This window comes from Chroicocephalus ridibundus, chromosome 24, assembly GCF_963924245.1.
Source record: "Chroicocephalus ridibundus chromosome 24, bChrRid1.1, whole genome shotgun sequence".
Taxonomy (NCBI): domain Eukaryota; kingdom Metazoa; phylum Chordata; class Aves; order Charadriiformes; family Laridae; genus Chroicocephalus; species Chroicocephalus ridibundus.
Window position 1 is genome coordinate 3,118,592 of NC_086307.1, and position 15,819 is coordinate 3,134,410.

Genomic DNA, 15,819 nt, shown 5'->3' on the forward strand with positions numbered 1-15,819 from the left:
ACGTCCCCGGCACGTGCCGAGAGCCGGCGCCTGGGAGAGGTGTGAAGTCCCAACGGTACCCGCATGAGGGTCAGCATCACTGGCCAAGGTCCCCAACAGGGCAGCAACCTTCATTCCTGTGGAAGGAAGGGCAGCAACTAGCGTGGTTCTGGGAGCCACGCCTGGTCCCAGGGCTCCTGCGGGTGGGAGAGCTGCTGGCGGTCACCCCCACAAACACCGAACCCCCCCCCCCCCCCGAATACACACCCAAACCCTTCACCGGGAGCGGCTGACCCCAACACACACCAAGCTCGGGTGCGGGGAGGAGCGGAGCAGCCCCAGCACCCCCGTTAGCCCAGCACACTCGTCAGCTAATGATGGAAACGGCGAAATAAATTCCTCCACCCTTCCCAAGGCTGCCGCAAGCAAGAGCTTGTTCGTGTAACCGGAGCGGGGCAGCACAGCCAGGCCTGCGGGGAGCAAACGGGGTTATTTTTACCCATTCACGGGTTTATCTTTGGCCACACATGATGCTCAAGTTCCTGTAGCTGCAGCCAGAGTTACGCTGGGTCACCAGCTCGGAGCAGGGAGGCAAGGGAAGGGACAAGGAGTGGAATCCGTGGGGAGAATGTGGCTGAGACGCACATCCCGAGGGGCCGAGAGTCCGCAGGGAGCTCCAGAAGGAACAGCTGAGACGGCGGCTCGGTGCTGCCTGCACCCATCAAAGCCTCCACAGCTACAGCGCCCTCCTCACCCTTCCTCACATTCCCTTCCCCTGCCCAACCCGAGAGGATGACAAGATCTTCATCATCCTCCTCCTCCTCCTGACTGTTGGGCCGTGGCCAGCCGGCGCCCAGCCAAGGGACCAGCCTCATCCCAGGTCTGGGGCTGATTCAGCCCGGTGAGATCAGCCGCATCCCGGCATTTCTGCCAGCTCACCCTTCCGGCACTCTGCAGCCCAATTTAATTTTCACAGTGGGCTTTGCTGGCAGCAGCCGCAGCCCGGGGGCCTGGCCGGCTTTCCCCCCTCCCCCCACTGCTAGCCTCATCCATTACGGGCTGGCACACGGACAGCCCGGGCGGCCGCACCTGACATCGGGACGCTCTGACAAGGACAGTTCTGCATCATTTGAGATTTAGCCCCAGTCTCGGATCCCACCACAGCCGGGAAGCAGGTGAAAGCTCGGGAATTCCCAAGGAGTGGCTTTAATAGAGTCGAGCTCAGCTCGTTCAGGCGCCCCCGGCCTCCCTGTCGCCAGCAGGGAGTAGAGCACCATCCCGCTCATCAGAGGTCACGGGAAGGAGACACAGCTCACCTGTTCCCCCCAGACCCTCCTATAGCCCCCCCCAGACCCCCAGCCAGGCTTCTATAGCCCCCTCAGCTCCCCACTCCCTCAAACAGCTCCCTATAGCCCTGACACAGTCCTGTCACCCTCACAGCCCATCACCCAGACCCCTGTGTCCCCCTACAGACCCCTCAGCCAGGCCCCTGTAGCCCACTCAGGCTCCTACAGCCCTCACCTGGGCCCCTGTAGACCCCCCAGGTTGCTGTATCCCCCATGTAGGCCCCTACAAGCTCCTACGTAGGCCCCTGTAGCCCCCTGTGGCTGCCAGCTGGGCACCTATAGCCCTCACCTGGGCCCCTGTAGCCCCCTTGGGTCCCTGTACCCTCCAACCAGGCCCCTACAAGCCTCTACACAGGCCAGTGCAGTCCCTATGTTCCCCCCCCAGCCCTTACGCAGGCCAATGCAGCCCCCTCAGGCACCTACTGCCTTCATCCTGGTCCGTATAGACCCCTCAGGCCCCTGTATGCTGCATGTAGGACCCCCCACAGGCCCCTGCAGCCCCTAGGGCCCCTCCAGGCTCCTGCACAGGCCTCTGAAGCCCCTAGAGCCCCCCCAGGCCCCTGTACTCCCCATGTAGCGCCCCCCACAGGCCCCCGCAGCCCCTATAGCCCCCCAGCCCGTACACAGGCCCCTGTATCCCCCTCAGGCACCTACAGCCCTCACCCCGGTCCGTATAGACCCCTCGGGCCCCTGTGTCCCCCATGCAGGCCCCTACACAGGCCCCTCGAGCCCACTCAGGCCGCCAGCCAGGCCCTTGTGGCCCCCTCAGGCCCCTACAGCCCTCACCCGTTCCCCGTACCCGCCATGTAGACTCCTACGAGCCCCCAACACGGGTCCCCCCCAGCCCCTACGGCCGCTATAGGCTCCGCGGGCCCCGGGAGGCGGGACGAGGGGGCGGGCCGGGGCGGTCAGGTGGCGGTGACGCGGCGGTCAGGTGGCGGGGGGCGGGCCGCGGCGGTGGCGGTGGCGGTGGCGGTGGCGGTGGGGCGGGGTGCGGTGCCGGTGCCGGTGCCGGTGCCGCCATGTTGTCCCGGCTGCTGAAGGAGCACCAGGCGCGGCAGAGCGAGCGGCGGGAACTGCAGGGTGAGCCCGCCCCCGTCCCCATGGCGACTGGACCTGCGCCCCCCCTCCCCATTGGCGGCGGGAGCTGCCGCTCACCGCCGGGCCGCGCACCCCATTGGTCGGTGGGGCTGTCCGTCAAAGGGGGAGGGTGGGAACACCGTGGTGGTGAGGGGCGGCGGGGGGGGGGGGGGGGCGGCAGGGTGGAGCGTGATGTCACCGCCCCGCACGCTGACGTCACGCCGCTCCCGGGTGGCGTCACGGGTTGGAGTCCCGCCGCCCCTCACGGCCGCGTCCCCGCAGAGCGGCGGCGCAGGGAGGCCATCGCGGCCGCCACCCGCCTGACCGAGGCCCTGGTCGATCACCTCAACGTGGGGTGAGGCCGGGACCCCCCCCCCCGCCCGGGACCCCTCCGACCCCCGGCTGGGGACCCCCCAAACTCCCCCCCAGGACCCCTGACCCTCGGCTGGGGATACCCAACCCCCCCCCTCACCCGGGACCCCCCCAGCCCCTTCCTCCTCAAATCCCCTACCCGGGGACCCCCAAAGGCCCCTGAACGTCCCACTGGGGACCCCCAGACCCCCCGGGACCCCCCGACCCCCAAGCCCTGGTTAGGGACTCCCCAACTCCATCCAGGGGTCCCTGCAATCCCCAACCCCCCCCCGGCCAGGGTCCCCCCAGCCCCTTCCTCCTCAAATCTCCTATCCAGGGCCCCCAAAACCCTCCTGGCACCCCCCCACCCCGGGGACCCCCAGGATCCCCAGCCCCTTTTAACCCTGGAAACCCCAACCAGGGACCCCCCCTCCCGCAACCCTGGGGTCCCTTCCCCCAAAATCCACTGGCCAGGGACCCTTCCCAGCCCTGGGGGCCCTTCCCCCCCCCGCCCCGAAAGCTCTGCCCAGGGATACCCCAACCCCCACCCAGAGACCCCTGCACCCCTAACCCCCCCATCAGGGTCCCCCCCCCAATCTCCTTCCCACACACACACAGAGCCAGCGACCCCTCATCCCCCCCCCCCGGCCCAGGGACTGCCTCAACTTCCTGGCCCCTTCCCCCCCCGCACCCCAAACCCCCTCCCTGGAGACCCCCTGCCACCCCCCCCCCCCCCCCCCCCCGCAGCCCCTCTAGTGGCCCCCAAGTCCTTCGCCTTCCCCCCCTCCCTGTACCCACCCCCTCCCTAGAGACCCCCCCACCCCACCCTGGGGCCGTTGGGGTGGGACCCCACCCCCCATGTGTGTCCCCCATGTGTGTCCCGTCCCCCCCCCCCCCAGGGTGGCTCAGGCGTACGTCAACCAGCGGAAGCTGGACCACGAGGTGAAGACGCTGCAGGTGCAGGCGGCCCAGTTCGCCAAGCAGACGGGGCAGTGGATCACCATGGTGGAGAACTTCAACCAGGCCCTGAAGGTGTGCGCGGGGGGGTCCCGTCCCGTCCCCCACCTCAAGCACAGGCAGGGAGGGGGGAGTCACACACACCCCCCAGCCCTGGGGGGAGCGGATTTCCCTCTGGGACACGTGGAAAAGCAGCCGCATGGAAACCCCTGGTGTCGCCGGGGCTGGGGTCCTGCCACCAACGTGTGCCAGGAGGCCCCCACCAGCATGGGCCAGCCCCCCCAGTGCCAGTGGGTGGGTAGGTGTGTGGGTAGGTGGGTGGGCTGCACCCCCCAGCCCCACTGGGAGCCTACTGGGAGCCCACCACGAGCCCAGTCCAGCCCTCCCAGTGCCAGTGGGTGGGTGGGCTTCGTCCCCCAGCCCCACTGGGAACCCCTCCAGCACGGTCCAGCCCCCCCTGGAAGCAGTGGGTGGGTGGGCTGCATCCCCCAGCCCCACTGGGAAACCCCCCCGGCACAGTCCAGCCCCCTGTGGAGCCAGTGGGTGGGTGGGACACATCCCCCAGCCCCACTGGGAGCCCACCATTAGCCCAGCCCAGTCCACCCGATGCCAGTGGGTGGGTGGGCTGCATCCCCCAGCCCCACTGGGAGCCCACCACCAGCCCAGTCCAGCCCTCCCAGTGCTGGTGGGGGGGGGGGCTGCATCCCCAGCCCCACGAGGAACGCACTGCTGGCACGGTCCAGCCCACCCAGTGCTGGAGGGGGGGTGGTTGAGTGGGCTGTGCCCCCCAGCCCCACCAGGAGCCCACCACCGGCATGGTCCAGCCCTCCCAGTGCCGGTGGGTGGGTGGGCTGCATCCCCCAGCCCCACGGCTTGACGCTGGAGCAGTCTGGCAGCATTCGTGGGGGCTCAGCCAGCCCCGAGCCCCCACAGGGCTGCGGCTGCTGGAGGGTGGGACCCGCCGGAGGATGGGACCCCCACCCAAAATCCCACCGGCAGCCCCCTGACAGCCGCCCCCCCCGCCCCATCCCGGCAGGAGATCGGCGACGTGGAGAACTGGGCGCGCAGCATCGAGCTGGACATGCGGACCATCGCCACCGCCCTGGAGTACGTCTACAAGGGGCAGCTCCAGCCCTCCTGCTCCTGAGCTGCACCCCCCCCCCGGGGCCCCCCCCATCGCCATGGCTGCTCCGGGCAGATATCGCAAGCCCCGGGCACAATGCCACCGCCGCCGCCGCCGCCGGCCGCCACAGGGACCCCTCGGTATCGGGGCGCGGGCAGAATAAAGCGTGGTTGTATGGCGGAGGTGTGGAAGCCGGGCCAGGCACAGCCCTCGCTGCCCCCCCTAAGCCCCCTCATCCTCTTTACCGCTTAACCCAGGCTCTGAGGCTCCTTTTTCTCCGGGACAAAGGGCCCCTTCTGGCTCTAATCCCCCGGGGGGGGCAGCTCGGCCCCCCAGCTCCCCTCTCCCAGGGCTGGGAAGGGGAACCTGGGGGGGTTTCTGCGTCCCCTGGGGGGTCACCCTCCCTCTCGGCCCTGGTCAGGGGCTCCTCCATGGTGAGGGTCCCCCCCAACAAGGCGAGGGGTGTCGCAGCACCCCCATGCACCCAAATCCTGCCCTCCCCCCCCGGAGCTGCAGGCGGCGGGGGGGGACCGGGGTGGCTCAGCCCGCTGTGAACTTTGGCTGCGGGTGCTGCCCCGGTGCAGGGGGAGGAGCGGCCGCGGCCCCCCCCCCCCCGGCTCAGACAGCCTCTGCCGCCGCAGCCACAGCAGCGCCCGGAGCCCTCTGCCCCCCAAAGGTAGGTGGGGGCTTGCTGGGTGGGCTCCCCCCTGCACCCCAAGCCGGGTCCAGGGTGCCCCCACCATGGGTCTGCCCCACGGCTGCGGTGAGATGAGTCTGTCGGGTCTCAGCGTGCCGTCCAGGGGCTGCTGGCCGTCCCCTGCCCTCACCCGACTCCGGGGACCCAGGGCAGATGTGGGGTGTCCCCCCACAGCCCCCGAGGGTGGGGGTGAGGCGGGGGCGGTGGCTGCCACCACACTGGGGGGTCAGCCCGGACCCCCTGTCCCAGCCCCACAGGAGGGAGCAGGGGGGTTGTAACCCGTGGCCAGCACCCACTACCGGGAGCCATGGGGGGATGCTGATACCCCCCAAAGACCCCCCCCAAACGGGGCTCCTGGAAGGGGACACCCCCTCCCCAACAGGACAGGGTGGGACTTGGGGGCAGGTGGGTTGGGGGGGGTCCCAGCGGTGACGGTCACCTCCCTGTGTGGGTCAGGAGCAGGGAGCAGCCGGGGGGGGGTGGGCAGGAGCGGGGACGGGGTTAAGCCAGGGGGGAACAGCTGGGACACACCCCCCCCCCCGGTGCCACACGTGGGGCGCTGGGTCCCGGCCAGGCAGTGACGCACAGCGCCCGGCTAATCCCTGGCATGCCGTGGGGACACTGGGCCCGGCCACAGACAGGTCGGTCCCAGACCCATCCGGGAGTGGGGGGCGGTGGGGTGCTCGCCCCCACCCTGGGAGGGCGACATGGGGTGCTGACCCCCACCCTGAGAGGACAGGGACCATCCTCTGGGGTCCCTGGGTGCCCCCCGGGCACGGAGCGAGACCCATGTGGGACCAGCTCCAAACTGGGGTCAATCTTCAGCCCCCCCACGGCTCCTTTTACCACCGGGGGATGGAGGGGGGGGGTGGCTGCCCCCCATGGTGTGGGGCAGGGGATCTGGGGGGGGGGCATGCACAGCTTTACCCGAGGTGCCTGGGTTCAACTTGGGGCGCGGGGGGGTGATGTGGGGCAGGGGGGGTTGTGTGTGTGTGACACGGCCCAGGATACCGGGGTTCCTCTCCCACTGCCCCCCCCGCCCCGGCCCCACAGGCCCCCCCCCCGGCCCCACCATGTGGCTGTACCTGGTGCTGGTGGCACTGGCCTGGGCACTGGGCTGGCTGGTGCGGGATCGCCGGATGCTGCCTTCCGTCAAGGACAAGCACGTCTTCATCACCGGCTGTGACAGCGGCTTCGGCAACCTGCTGGCCCGGCGGCTGGCCCGCAGGGGCTACCGGGTGCTGGCCGCCTGCCTGACCCAGAAAGGGGCCGATAGCCTCCAGCGGGGCTGCTCTGGCCACCTCCGCACCACCCTGCTGGATGTCACCCGCTCCGACAGCATCCGCCGTGCCGTTGAGTGGGTGCAGGCAGAGGTGGGCGAGAAAGGTGAGGTGGGCAGGGGGGGCAGGATGGGACCCAGGGAGGTGCTGGGGGGCTGGGATGGGGACCCAGGGAGGTGCTATAGGGCAGGATGGGACCCAGGGAGGTGCTATAGGGCAGGATGGGACCCAGGGAGGTGCTGCGGGGCTGGGATGGGGACCCAGGGAGGTGCTATAGGGCAGGATGGGACCCAGGGAGGTGCTGGGGGGCTGGGATGGGGACCCAAGGAGGTGCTATAGGGCAGGATGGGACCCAGGGAGGTGCTGGGGGGCTGGGATGGGGACCCAGGGAGGTGCTATAGGGCAGGATGGGACCCAGGGAGGTGCTGGGGGGCTGGGATGGGGACCCAGGGAGGTGCTATAGGGCAGGATGGGACCCAGGGAGGTGCTGGGGGGCTGGGATGGGGACCCAGGGAGGTGCTATAGGGCAGGATGGGACCCAGGGAGGTGCTGGGGGGCTGGGATGGGGACCCAAGGGGGTGCTATAGGGCAGGATGGGACCCAGGGAGGTGCTATAGGGCAGGATGGGACCCAGGGAGGTGCTGGGGGGCTGGGATGGGGACCCAAGGAGGTGCTATAGGGCAGGATGGGACCCAGGGAGGTGCTGGGGGGCTGGGATGGGGACCCAGGGAGGTGCTATAGGGCAGGATGGGACCCAGGGAGGTGCTGGGGGGCTGGGATGGGGACCCAGGGAGGTGCTATAGGGCAAGATGGGACCCAGGGAGGTGCTGGGGGGCTGGGATGGGGACCCAAGGAGGTGCTATAGGGCAGGATGGGACTCAGGGAGGTGCTGGGGGGCTGGGATGGGGATCCAGGGAGGTGCTGGGGGGAGGAAAGTGGGGTCCCAGGGAGGTGCTGGGGGGGACATGGGGTTCCAGGGAGGTGCTGGGGGGTTGGGATGGGGTCTCAGGGGAGGTGCTGGGGGGGGACGTGGCATCCCAGGGAGGTGCTGGGAGGGGGGACATGGCGACCCAGGGAAAGTACTAGAGGGCAGGATGGGACCCAGGGGAGGTGCTGGGGGGAGTGAGATGGGGACCCAGGGGTGTGGGATGGGGTCCCAGGGGAGGTGCTGGGGGGGGGACATGGGGTCCCAGGGTGGTGCTATAGGGCAGCATGGGTCCCGGGGAGATGCTGGGGGGGACACGGCATCCCAGGGAGGTGCTATAGGGCAGGATGGGTCCCAGGGGAGGTGCTGAGAGGGACATGGGGTCCTGGGGCAGTGGCGGGGGGGGGACATGGGGTCCCAGGGAGGTGCTGGAGGGGTGGGATGGGGTCCCGGGGAGGTGCTGGGGGGGACATGGGGTCTTGGGGGAGGTGCTATGGGGCAGGTTGGGTACCAGGAAAGTGCTAGGGGGGCGTGACATGGGGTCCCAGGGGATGTACTATAGGGCAGGATGAGACCCAGGGAGGTGCTGGGGGGGACATGGTGTCCCAGGGGAGGTGCTGGGGGGGGACGTGGGGTTCCAGGGGAGATCGCTGGGGGGTGGGATGGGGTCCCGGGGAGGTGCTACGGGGCAGGATGTGACCCAGGGGAGATGCTCGGGGGGGACATGGGGTCCTGGGGGAGGTGCTGGGGGGCAGGGTGGGACCCCAGCAGGGGCTGGTAGGGAGCAGGATGGAGACGCTATAGGGCAAGAGGATGGGCCCCACCAAGGGACGCTACGGGGCAAGATGGGGAGCTCCATAGTGAGGGTCCAGGGCAGACCAGGGGGTCCCCGGGGAAGGTGCTGTGGGGCAGGATTAGGGGTCCCTGGGGAGGGGTTACAGGGCAGAACGGGGGGGTCCCACCAGGGCATCCCAAGGTGGAGGACGGGGGGCCTGTGGGGCAAGATGGGTCCTGGCAGGGGGTGCCGTGGGGCAGGTGGGGGGGTCCCTGCAATAGGCTATAGGGCAAGATGGAGGGGAGGGTCCCACCAGGGCCAGGCTGGGGGTCCCAGGGGAGGTGCCACAGGGCAGGGACACAGCGAAGGGGACCGTGGCCACCATCCCGGACCCCCCGCCTCCCCCTCCAGGTCTCTTCGGGCTGGTGAACAACGCGGGGGTGGCCAACCCCATCGGCCCCACGGAGTGGATGGGGATGGAGGACTATCGCCAGGTGATGGCCGTCAACGCCTTCGGGGCCATCGAGGTGACGCTGCAGCTCCTGCCACTGCTGAAGCGGGCGCGGGGCCGGGTGGTGAACACCTCCAGCGTCCTGGGCCGCCTCTCGGCCAACGGCGGCGGCTACTGCATCTCCAAGTACTGCGTGGAGGCCTTCTCCGACAGCCTGCGGTGGGTGCCGGAACCTCCCCCATGGTGCCCTCACCCCACACAACCCTCGGCTGAGGGATTTGGGTCTCTTCAGTCTGGAAAAAAGACAACTGGGGGGGGGGGGGATCTTCTCGACGCTTATAAATACTGAAAGGGTGGGTGGCAGGAGGATGGGGACAGTCTTTTCTCGGTGGTGCCCGGGGACAGGACAAGAGGTAACGGGCACAAACTGGACCGTAGGAAGTTCCATCTCAGCACGAGGAGGAACTTCTTGACGTTGAGGGCGGCGGAGCCCTGGCAGAGGCTGCCCAGGGAGGTGGTGGAGTCTCCGTCTCTGGAGACATTCAAGACCCACGTGGATGCGTTGTGTCCAACCTGCTCTGGGTGACCCTGCTCTGGCCGGGGCCGGGGGGGGGGAGGTGTTGGAGGAGATGATCTCCGGAGGTCTCTTCCCACCCCGGTCATTCCGGGATGATTCCGTGATTCCGCAGGCGCGACATGTACCACTTCGGGGTGAAGGTGAGCATCGTGGAGCCCGGCTTCTTCAAGACGGCGGTGACCAACCTGGAGAGCATCGAGGCCTCCCTGCGCCAGCTCTGGGACCGGCTGCCGCCCGAGACGCGGCTCAGCTACGGCGAGGATTTCTTCCACAAGTGTCAGTTTGGGGGGGGGGGCGGCGGCGGCAGCTTCGGGAGCGGGGGGCTGCCTCAGTTCCCCCCCCCGGCGGGGCTGTCTGACCCCCTCCCTCCCATCCTTTCCCCCCACCCCAGACCTCAAGGTGCAGCGGCTCATCATGAACTTCATCTGCGACGCCGACCTCAGCAAGGTGACGTGCTGCATCGAGCACGCGCTGGGGGCCCGGCACCCCCGCACCCGCTACAGCGCGGGCTGGGATGCCAAACTCCTCTGGTTGCCCGCCTCCTACCTGCCCGCCTGCGTCGTCGACTTCGCCCTGGCCACCATCCTGCCCAAGCCGGCCCATCGCGTCCGCTAGCCCGCCGCGGCCACCGCTTACCCCACCACCACCACCCAGGGCCACCAGAGCCCCCCCCCCCCGCTTCCCCTGCCCCCAGCGCTGCAAATAAACCGCCCGTCCCGGGTGCTGTGCAAACCCCCCACCCGACCCTGCGGTGCTCAGCGGGGTCCGTCCCCCCCCGTGGCTTGGGGACTGCTGGTGGCACTGGTGTGGCACAGGGTGACACCAGCCCTGCTGCAATTATGGGTGGGGGGTGACACAGACGACGGTGCCACCCCCACCACTGCCCTTCCACCAGCCCTGGCACAGCCCCCCGCCCCCCCCCCCCGCCGCCCCCAGCACTGGGGTGGGACAGGGCTGCTCCCACCAAGGCCACGCGTGTTGCCCCCCCCTCCCCACCATTGCTCCCAGTAAGACCAGTTCCTCCCTGGCTGGGAGATTCCAGTGCATTCACAGGATGGGGCAGCACCCGGGGGGTTCCCCAGCCCCACGGCACGCACAGGAGACACACCCCCCACCAGACCCCCCCAGTCCCACTCAGCCCCACAGGGGCCCCCCCCAATCCCACAGGGGACCCTCCCCAGATCCCCCAAATCCCACCCCAGCCCCGCAGCACCCACAGGGGACCCCCCACACCCCCAATCCCACCCCAGCCCCACAGGGGACCCCCCCCACACATACCCCAACCCCACTCCAGCCCCACAGCACACACAGGGGACACCCCCCAGACCCCCCCCAGTCCCACTCAGCCCCACAGGGGCCCCCCCCCAGTCCCACAGGGGACCCTCCCCAGATCCCCCAAATCCCACCCCAGCCCCGCAGCACCCACAGGGGATGCCCCCCAGACCCCACCCCAGCCCCACAACACCCACAGGGGATGCCCCCCAGACCCCCCAGATCCCACCCCAGCCCCACAGGGGACCCCCCCACACACCCCCAATCCCACCCCATCCCCCCCAGCCTGGTGGGGGCAGGGGAACACGGGGCTCTACAGAAGCTTTTCTTTTTATTTCCAAACCCAGAGATGCTCCCCCGGCCCCCCCGGGCCCCCCCCAGCACACAGGGAGGGATCCAACGGGGGGTGGTTGGCACTTGGGGCCCTGCCCCGGGGTTGCAGGGGGTGAGCGAGCTGGAGCAGCCCCCACAGCCCCCCAGGGGGAGGTCAGCGAGAGCCGGGGGGGGGCCACGGCACCCATGGCGGGGGGCTACATGACCTCGTAGCCGCTGCGGATGCCCTTCATCAGGCAGCAGGCGAAGATGATGCCCAGGATCTGGAAAGGGAGAGGGGAAGGGGGTGGTCCCCATCCTGCCCCCACACACGGCAGGGGAGGGGGGCTCAGCCCCACATTGTTGGGGGGGGACAACACACACTCAGCCCCACGTCCTACCTCGAAGAAGGCGATGCCCAGCGCGACGGCGGCCACGATGAGGATGTTCTTCTTCATCCAGGCTTCGATGCTCTGGAGGCAGCCCTGGGGGAGCAGCGGAGGGGGGAGCTCAGGGGGCGGCCGGACCCCCAGGGCTGAGCCTGGCGGTTGTGGGGGGTGGGGGGGAGGTGTCTCACCTTCTCGTAGACGGTGGCGGGGGCTGGGGCGGACGTTGCAGGAGGCGACGGTGGCGTTGCGGCAGCAGGACCGCGGCACCGTGTTGTTGACCTTGAACGGCTCGATGGTGGCCCAGTCCGTGTAGTTGTTGGCTCCGCAGCAAGCGAACTGCCGGGGGTCGGGGGCGGGGGGGAACGGACAGGAACCCCAGGGGGTCAGGGGGGGGGACCAAGCCCCGCCCCCCCCAGCGCCCCCCACCACGGGGTCACCCCGTTACTCACATCCCTCTGGAGCTCGTCCACCGCCTGCGCCAGGGGCTCGTCCTCCCCGTACTTGTGCATGGCGTCCCACAGCCCTTCCTCCAGCACCGAGCGGACCTGGGGGGGGGGGGGTCGGGGGGGTCAGAGACTGGCGGGGGGGGGGGGGGGGGTGTCCACAGCACCCAGGGGGGCCCATGCCCCGTCCTCACGCGTCCCCCACCTTGTCCTTGAAGACGTATCCAGCGATGGCGGCGGCGATTTCCACCAGGAAGATGATGCTGAGCAGGACGGCGAACTGGAGCCGGGGGGGGGGACACAGGGTGGGGGTCAGGTTGGGGGGGGTGGTTTAAGGTGTGTGTGGGGTCAGGGTGGTGGTGGTGGTGGGTGGGGGGGGGATCAGGGTGCTCACCGTGGTGACCATGCAGTAACTCTCCTTCCAGGCGCCGCAGCAGCCGAAGAAGGAGATGAAGAAGATGATGATGCCCAGCACCAGGATGGCGACGGGGGTGCTGGAGGCGGAGGCGCTGCTGACCGCCAGCGTCTTATCCAGGGCCACCTGGGCGTAGATGCCGATGGCGATGAGGGCCACGCCGCACACCTGGGGGGGGAGACACGGTGGGGGGGGGATAGAGATCATTGAGGGGGTGCCAGGACCCATCTCTAGGGTGGGGGAGTCACCCGCAGCGGAGCATCATCCCCTTTCCGGGAGGGGATCCAGCAGCGCCAGGGTTTGGCCCCAAATTGGGGACTCCCTTTCTGGGGGTGATGTGGGGGGGGATTCTTTTCTACCCCCCCCCCCACAGCCCAGCACAGCCCCGCCGGCCATGTCCCCATGGCGAGACGCTCCCCGACCCCGCTGCGGCGAGGGGGGGGCCAGGCTGGCAGCCACGGGAACGCCGGGAAGATCGGGAAGTCCGGGAAGTCCGACCTTCCGGCCACGGCGAGAGGCCTCGGAGCGGGGAGGGGGGGGAGAGACACACGACACAGCGCCAGCCCCCCGACTTGGGGGTTCCTCGGGTGGATCAGGGGGTGCCAGGGCAGGGGGGGGGTCACTCCAGGCACGGGCCGTCCCGGTGGGCACCGGCAGCCCCCCCGATGTGGGAGCCAGGACACCCGCGGCCCTTCCCGGTGCTGGGGCTGAAGCGGGTCCATCCAAACCCCCTCCCCCCCAGCACCCCCCCACGGGTGGGACCCCACCTCCCCCCCCCCGGCATCAGTGTCCCAGTGGTGGTGGGGACTCCCCCCGGGCGGCCCCCCCGGGCCCTGTTTGCTCGCTGGGCGTGGGCAAACAGAGCCAAGGGGGGGGCCACCCGCTGCACAAACACTCAGGGTGGCGGGGGCCGGGGGGGGGCTGGCGCCGGTGTCGCCATCATGTGTCCCCCCCCCTCCCCGTGCTGGCGGGTAGCCCGAGCCCCCCCCGCCTCCCCGGCCCTCCAGGGGTGACTCAGCCCGGCGGGATCAGGGTGGGGACCGGGACGAGTCACTCCCTGTGTGGGGGGGACGGGGGGGATGGCCGGGAACACACTCACCCCCCCACCCCCGCCGTGTCCGTCATCCCCCCCCCGCACCCCGCTATGGCCATTCGGCTCCTCGTGTCTCTTTCCTCACCCCGACTTCCCCAAACCCACGGCCTGCCCCATGGGGGGACCCCGGTCGGGGCAGCCGGGAGCCATGGGGCTTCGGGGGCATGAGGAGGGGGGGACACACAGGGCCACCCGTGGGGTGCCCCCCCTGATGCCGGGGCTCAGCTTCCCTGGGCTGAGGTGTGCCAGCCTCGCCCTGCCCAGCCCCGTTACCCCTGGAACCTACTGACGGCGGCGCGCAGCCACAACATTGCCCGCTGCCAAGCTTCTCCCGGGGTAGGTATTGCCGTGTGCCCCTCGCCCCCCCAGCACTCGCTACAGCCCCCTCCCCCCACCCCGAGCAGTAGGGACCGCCCCCCCCCCCAGCGTCCCCATGACCCCCAACTCAGGATTTGGGGGGTGTCCAGGGGGTGTCAAAGGGGCCATATAGGGGGGGAAGGCTGACGTCAGTGGGGGGACAATACTGGGGAGGCTGCCGCCTGCCATGGGGCCGGGGGGGGGCGGGCAGGGCAGGGAAGGGAAGGGCCCGTCTGCCCGGTGCTGCCGGCCCCAGGCCCCCCCCAAAGCTCCGGTCCCCCCCGGTGCCCCCCGACCCCGCACTCACCCAGAAGATGAAGTTGAAGACGAAAACCAGGAACTTCACGCATTTCATCCCGCCCTCCATCGCCATGGCCCGTCCTGCGGGAGCCGCCGCCTCAGCCCCGGTACCGGCCCCGGGCCCGAGCCCCAACACCCCGCTCCCGGTGCCGTGTCACCCCTCCCCCGGTGCTGCTCCCCCTGCCCGACTCCCACCCTCCCGATCCCCCGTTCCGCTCCCGGTGCCTGAGCCCCGGCGTCCCGGGACCCCTCCCGGTGCGCTCCCCACCCGCTCCCGCTGCCGCTGCCCGCCCGGTGCCGGTGCTCCCGGTGCCGGTTCGCCCGGTGCCGCCGCTCCCCCGCCCCGGGCGCTCACCGGCGCCGTTGCTCCGCCGCCCGCTCCGTTCGCCCCGCGATCATGTGACGGGACCGGGGCGAGTCAACAGGAAACCCCGGCACCGCCCCGGGACCCGCCCCCCCCCCCGCCCGGTTCTCCCCCGCCCCCCCCGCCGGCAGCGCGGACACGCGGGGCGAGGGACGGAGCTTTAATGGGGCCGGAGCCGCGGGAGGGGGGACACAGGGGGTCGCGCCGGAGCGGGGGGGGGGATACGGACACACAGACACACAGACACACACACACAACCCCCCCAGAGCTCCCACCCCGTCCCGCACCCCGGGGTCTGGGCGTCCCGGACACCCCGGTGCCGGACACCCCGCGCCACTGGGTCCCTGTCACCCCGTCCTGCGCCCCGGGGTCCCCGACACCCCACACCCTGCGCCCCGGGGTCCCTGACACCCTGTGTCCTGCACCCCGGGGTCCCCAACACCTTGTGCCCTGTGCCCTGGGGTCCCCAACACCCCACGCCCTGCACCGTGGGGCCCCAGACACCCCACACCCTGTGCCCCGGGGTCCCCAACACCCTGTGTCCTGCACCCCGGGGTCCCCAACGCCCAACACCCTGCACCCTGGGGTCCCCAACACCCTGTGTCCTGCACCCCGGGGTCCCCAACACCCCACACCCTGCACCGCGGGGTCCCAGACACCCCACACCCTGTGCCCTGGGGTCCCCAACACCTTGCGTCCTGCACCCCAGGGTCCCCAACACCCCATACCCTGCACCGCGGCGTCCCAGACACCCCACACCCTGTGCCCCGGGGTCCCCGACACCCTATAACCTGCACCCTGGGGTCCCTGACACCCTGAGCCCCTCGGTCCCTGCCACCCTGTGTCCTGCACCCTGGGGTCCCCAACACCCCACACTCTGCACCCTGGGGTCCCGGCCACTCTATAACCAGCACCCAGGAGTCCTGGCTACCCCACACACTGCACCCCGGGGTCCCCAACACCCTATAACTGTCACTTTGGGGTCCCAGCCACCCCACACCCTGCACCATGGGGCCCCAGACACCCCACACCCTGTGCCCCGGGGTCCCCAACACCTTGCGTCCTGCGCCCCGGGGTCCCCAACACCCCACACCCTGCACCGCAGGGCCCCAGACACCCCACACCTTGTGCCCCAGGGTCCCCAACACCCTATAACTGTCACTTTGGGGTCCCAGCCACCCCACACCCTGCACCCCGGGGTCCCCAACACCTTGTGCCCTGTGCCCTGGGGTCCCCAACACCCCACACCCTGCACCGTGGGGCCCCAGACACCCCACACCCTGCACCCCGGGGTCCCCAACACCTTGTGTCCTGCACCCCGGGGTCCCCAACG

At 70.3% G+C, this 15,819-nt stretch overlaps 3 protein-coding genes across 4 annotated transcripts in view; 2 read left to right on the top strand and 1 right to left on the bottom strand.

The window, feature by feature from the left end:
* The window catches only part of BLOC1S1 (biogenesis of lysosomal organelles complex 1 subunit 1), a 59,830-nt gene extending 54,742 nt beyond the window's left edge, over positions 1-5,088 (top strand). The window contains exons 2-5 of one of the 2 annotated variants that reach the window (XM_063359297.1): positions 2,297-2,408; positions 2,688-2,760; positions 3,656-3,788; positions 4,750-5,088. In XM_063359297.1, coding sequence (XP_063215367.1) covers positions 2,348-2,408; positions 2,688-2,760; positions 3,656-3,788; positions 4,750-4,860 — 378 coding nt within the window. In that variant the 5' untranslated portion in view covers positions 2,297-2,347 and the 3' untranslated portion in view covers positions 4,861-5,088. Of the gene's footprint in view, positions 1-2,025; positions 2,409-2,687; positions 2,761-3,655; positions 3,789-4,749 lie in introns of those variants that run through there. The other variant, XM_063359296.1, reaches the window with a different exon arrangement.
* A 1,492-nt stretch (positions 5,089-6,580) lies between these two features.
* Positions 6,581-10,232, top strand: RDH5 (retinol dehydrogenase 5). The gene is made up of 4 exons (XM_063359104.1): positions 6,581-6,919; positions 8,925-9,183; positions 9,654-9,817; positions 9,933-10,232. The coding sequence occupies exons 1-4, from the start codon at positions 6,607-6,609 to the stop codon at positions 10,154-10,156; spliced, it is 960 nt and encodes a 319-aa protein (XP_063215174.1). The 5' UTR covers positions 6,581-6,606; the 3' UTR covers positions 10,157-10,232.
* Positions 10,233-11,125: 893 nt separating this feature from the next.
* CD63 (CD63 molecule) lies at positions 11,126-14,565 on the bottom strand. The gene is given in 9 exon segments (XM_063359153.1): positions 11,126-11,409; positions 11,527-11,610; positions 11,703-11,723; positions 11,725-11,850; positions 11,964-12,059; positions 12,163-12,237; positions 12,352-12,540; positions 14,130-14,203; positions 14,478-14,565. Coding segments are annotated over 8 exon segments (723 nt in total). The 5' UTR covers positions 14,196-14,203; positions 14,478-14,565; the 3' UTR covers positions 11,126-11,343.
* Positions 14,566-15,819: the final 1,254 nt, after the last annotated feature.

Coding starts and splice junctions, on each gene's coding strand:
- RDH5 (XM_063359104.1), top strand. CDS start 6,607: ATGTGGCTGTACCTGGTGCTGGTGGCACTGGCCTGGGCACTGGGCTGG. Junction 9,184..9,653: donor GCCTTCTCCGACAGCCTGCG/GTGGGTGCCGGA, acceptor GTGATTCCGCAG/GCGCGACATGTACCACTTCG. Junction 9,818..9,932: donor CGAGGATTTCTTCCACAAGT/GTCAGTTTGGGG, acceptor CCCCCACCCCAG/ACCTCAAGGTGCAGCGGCTC.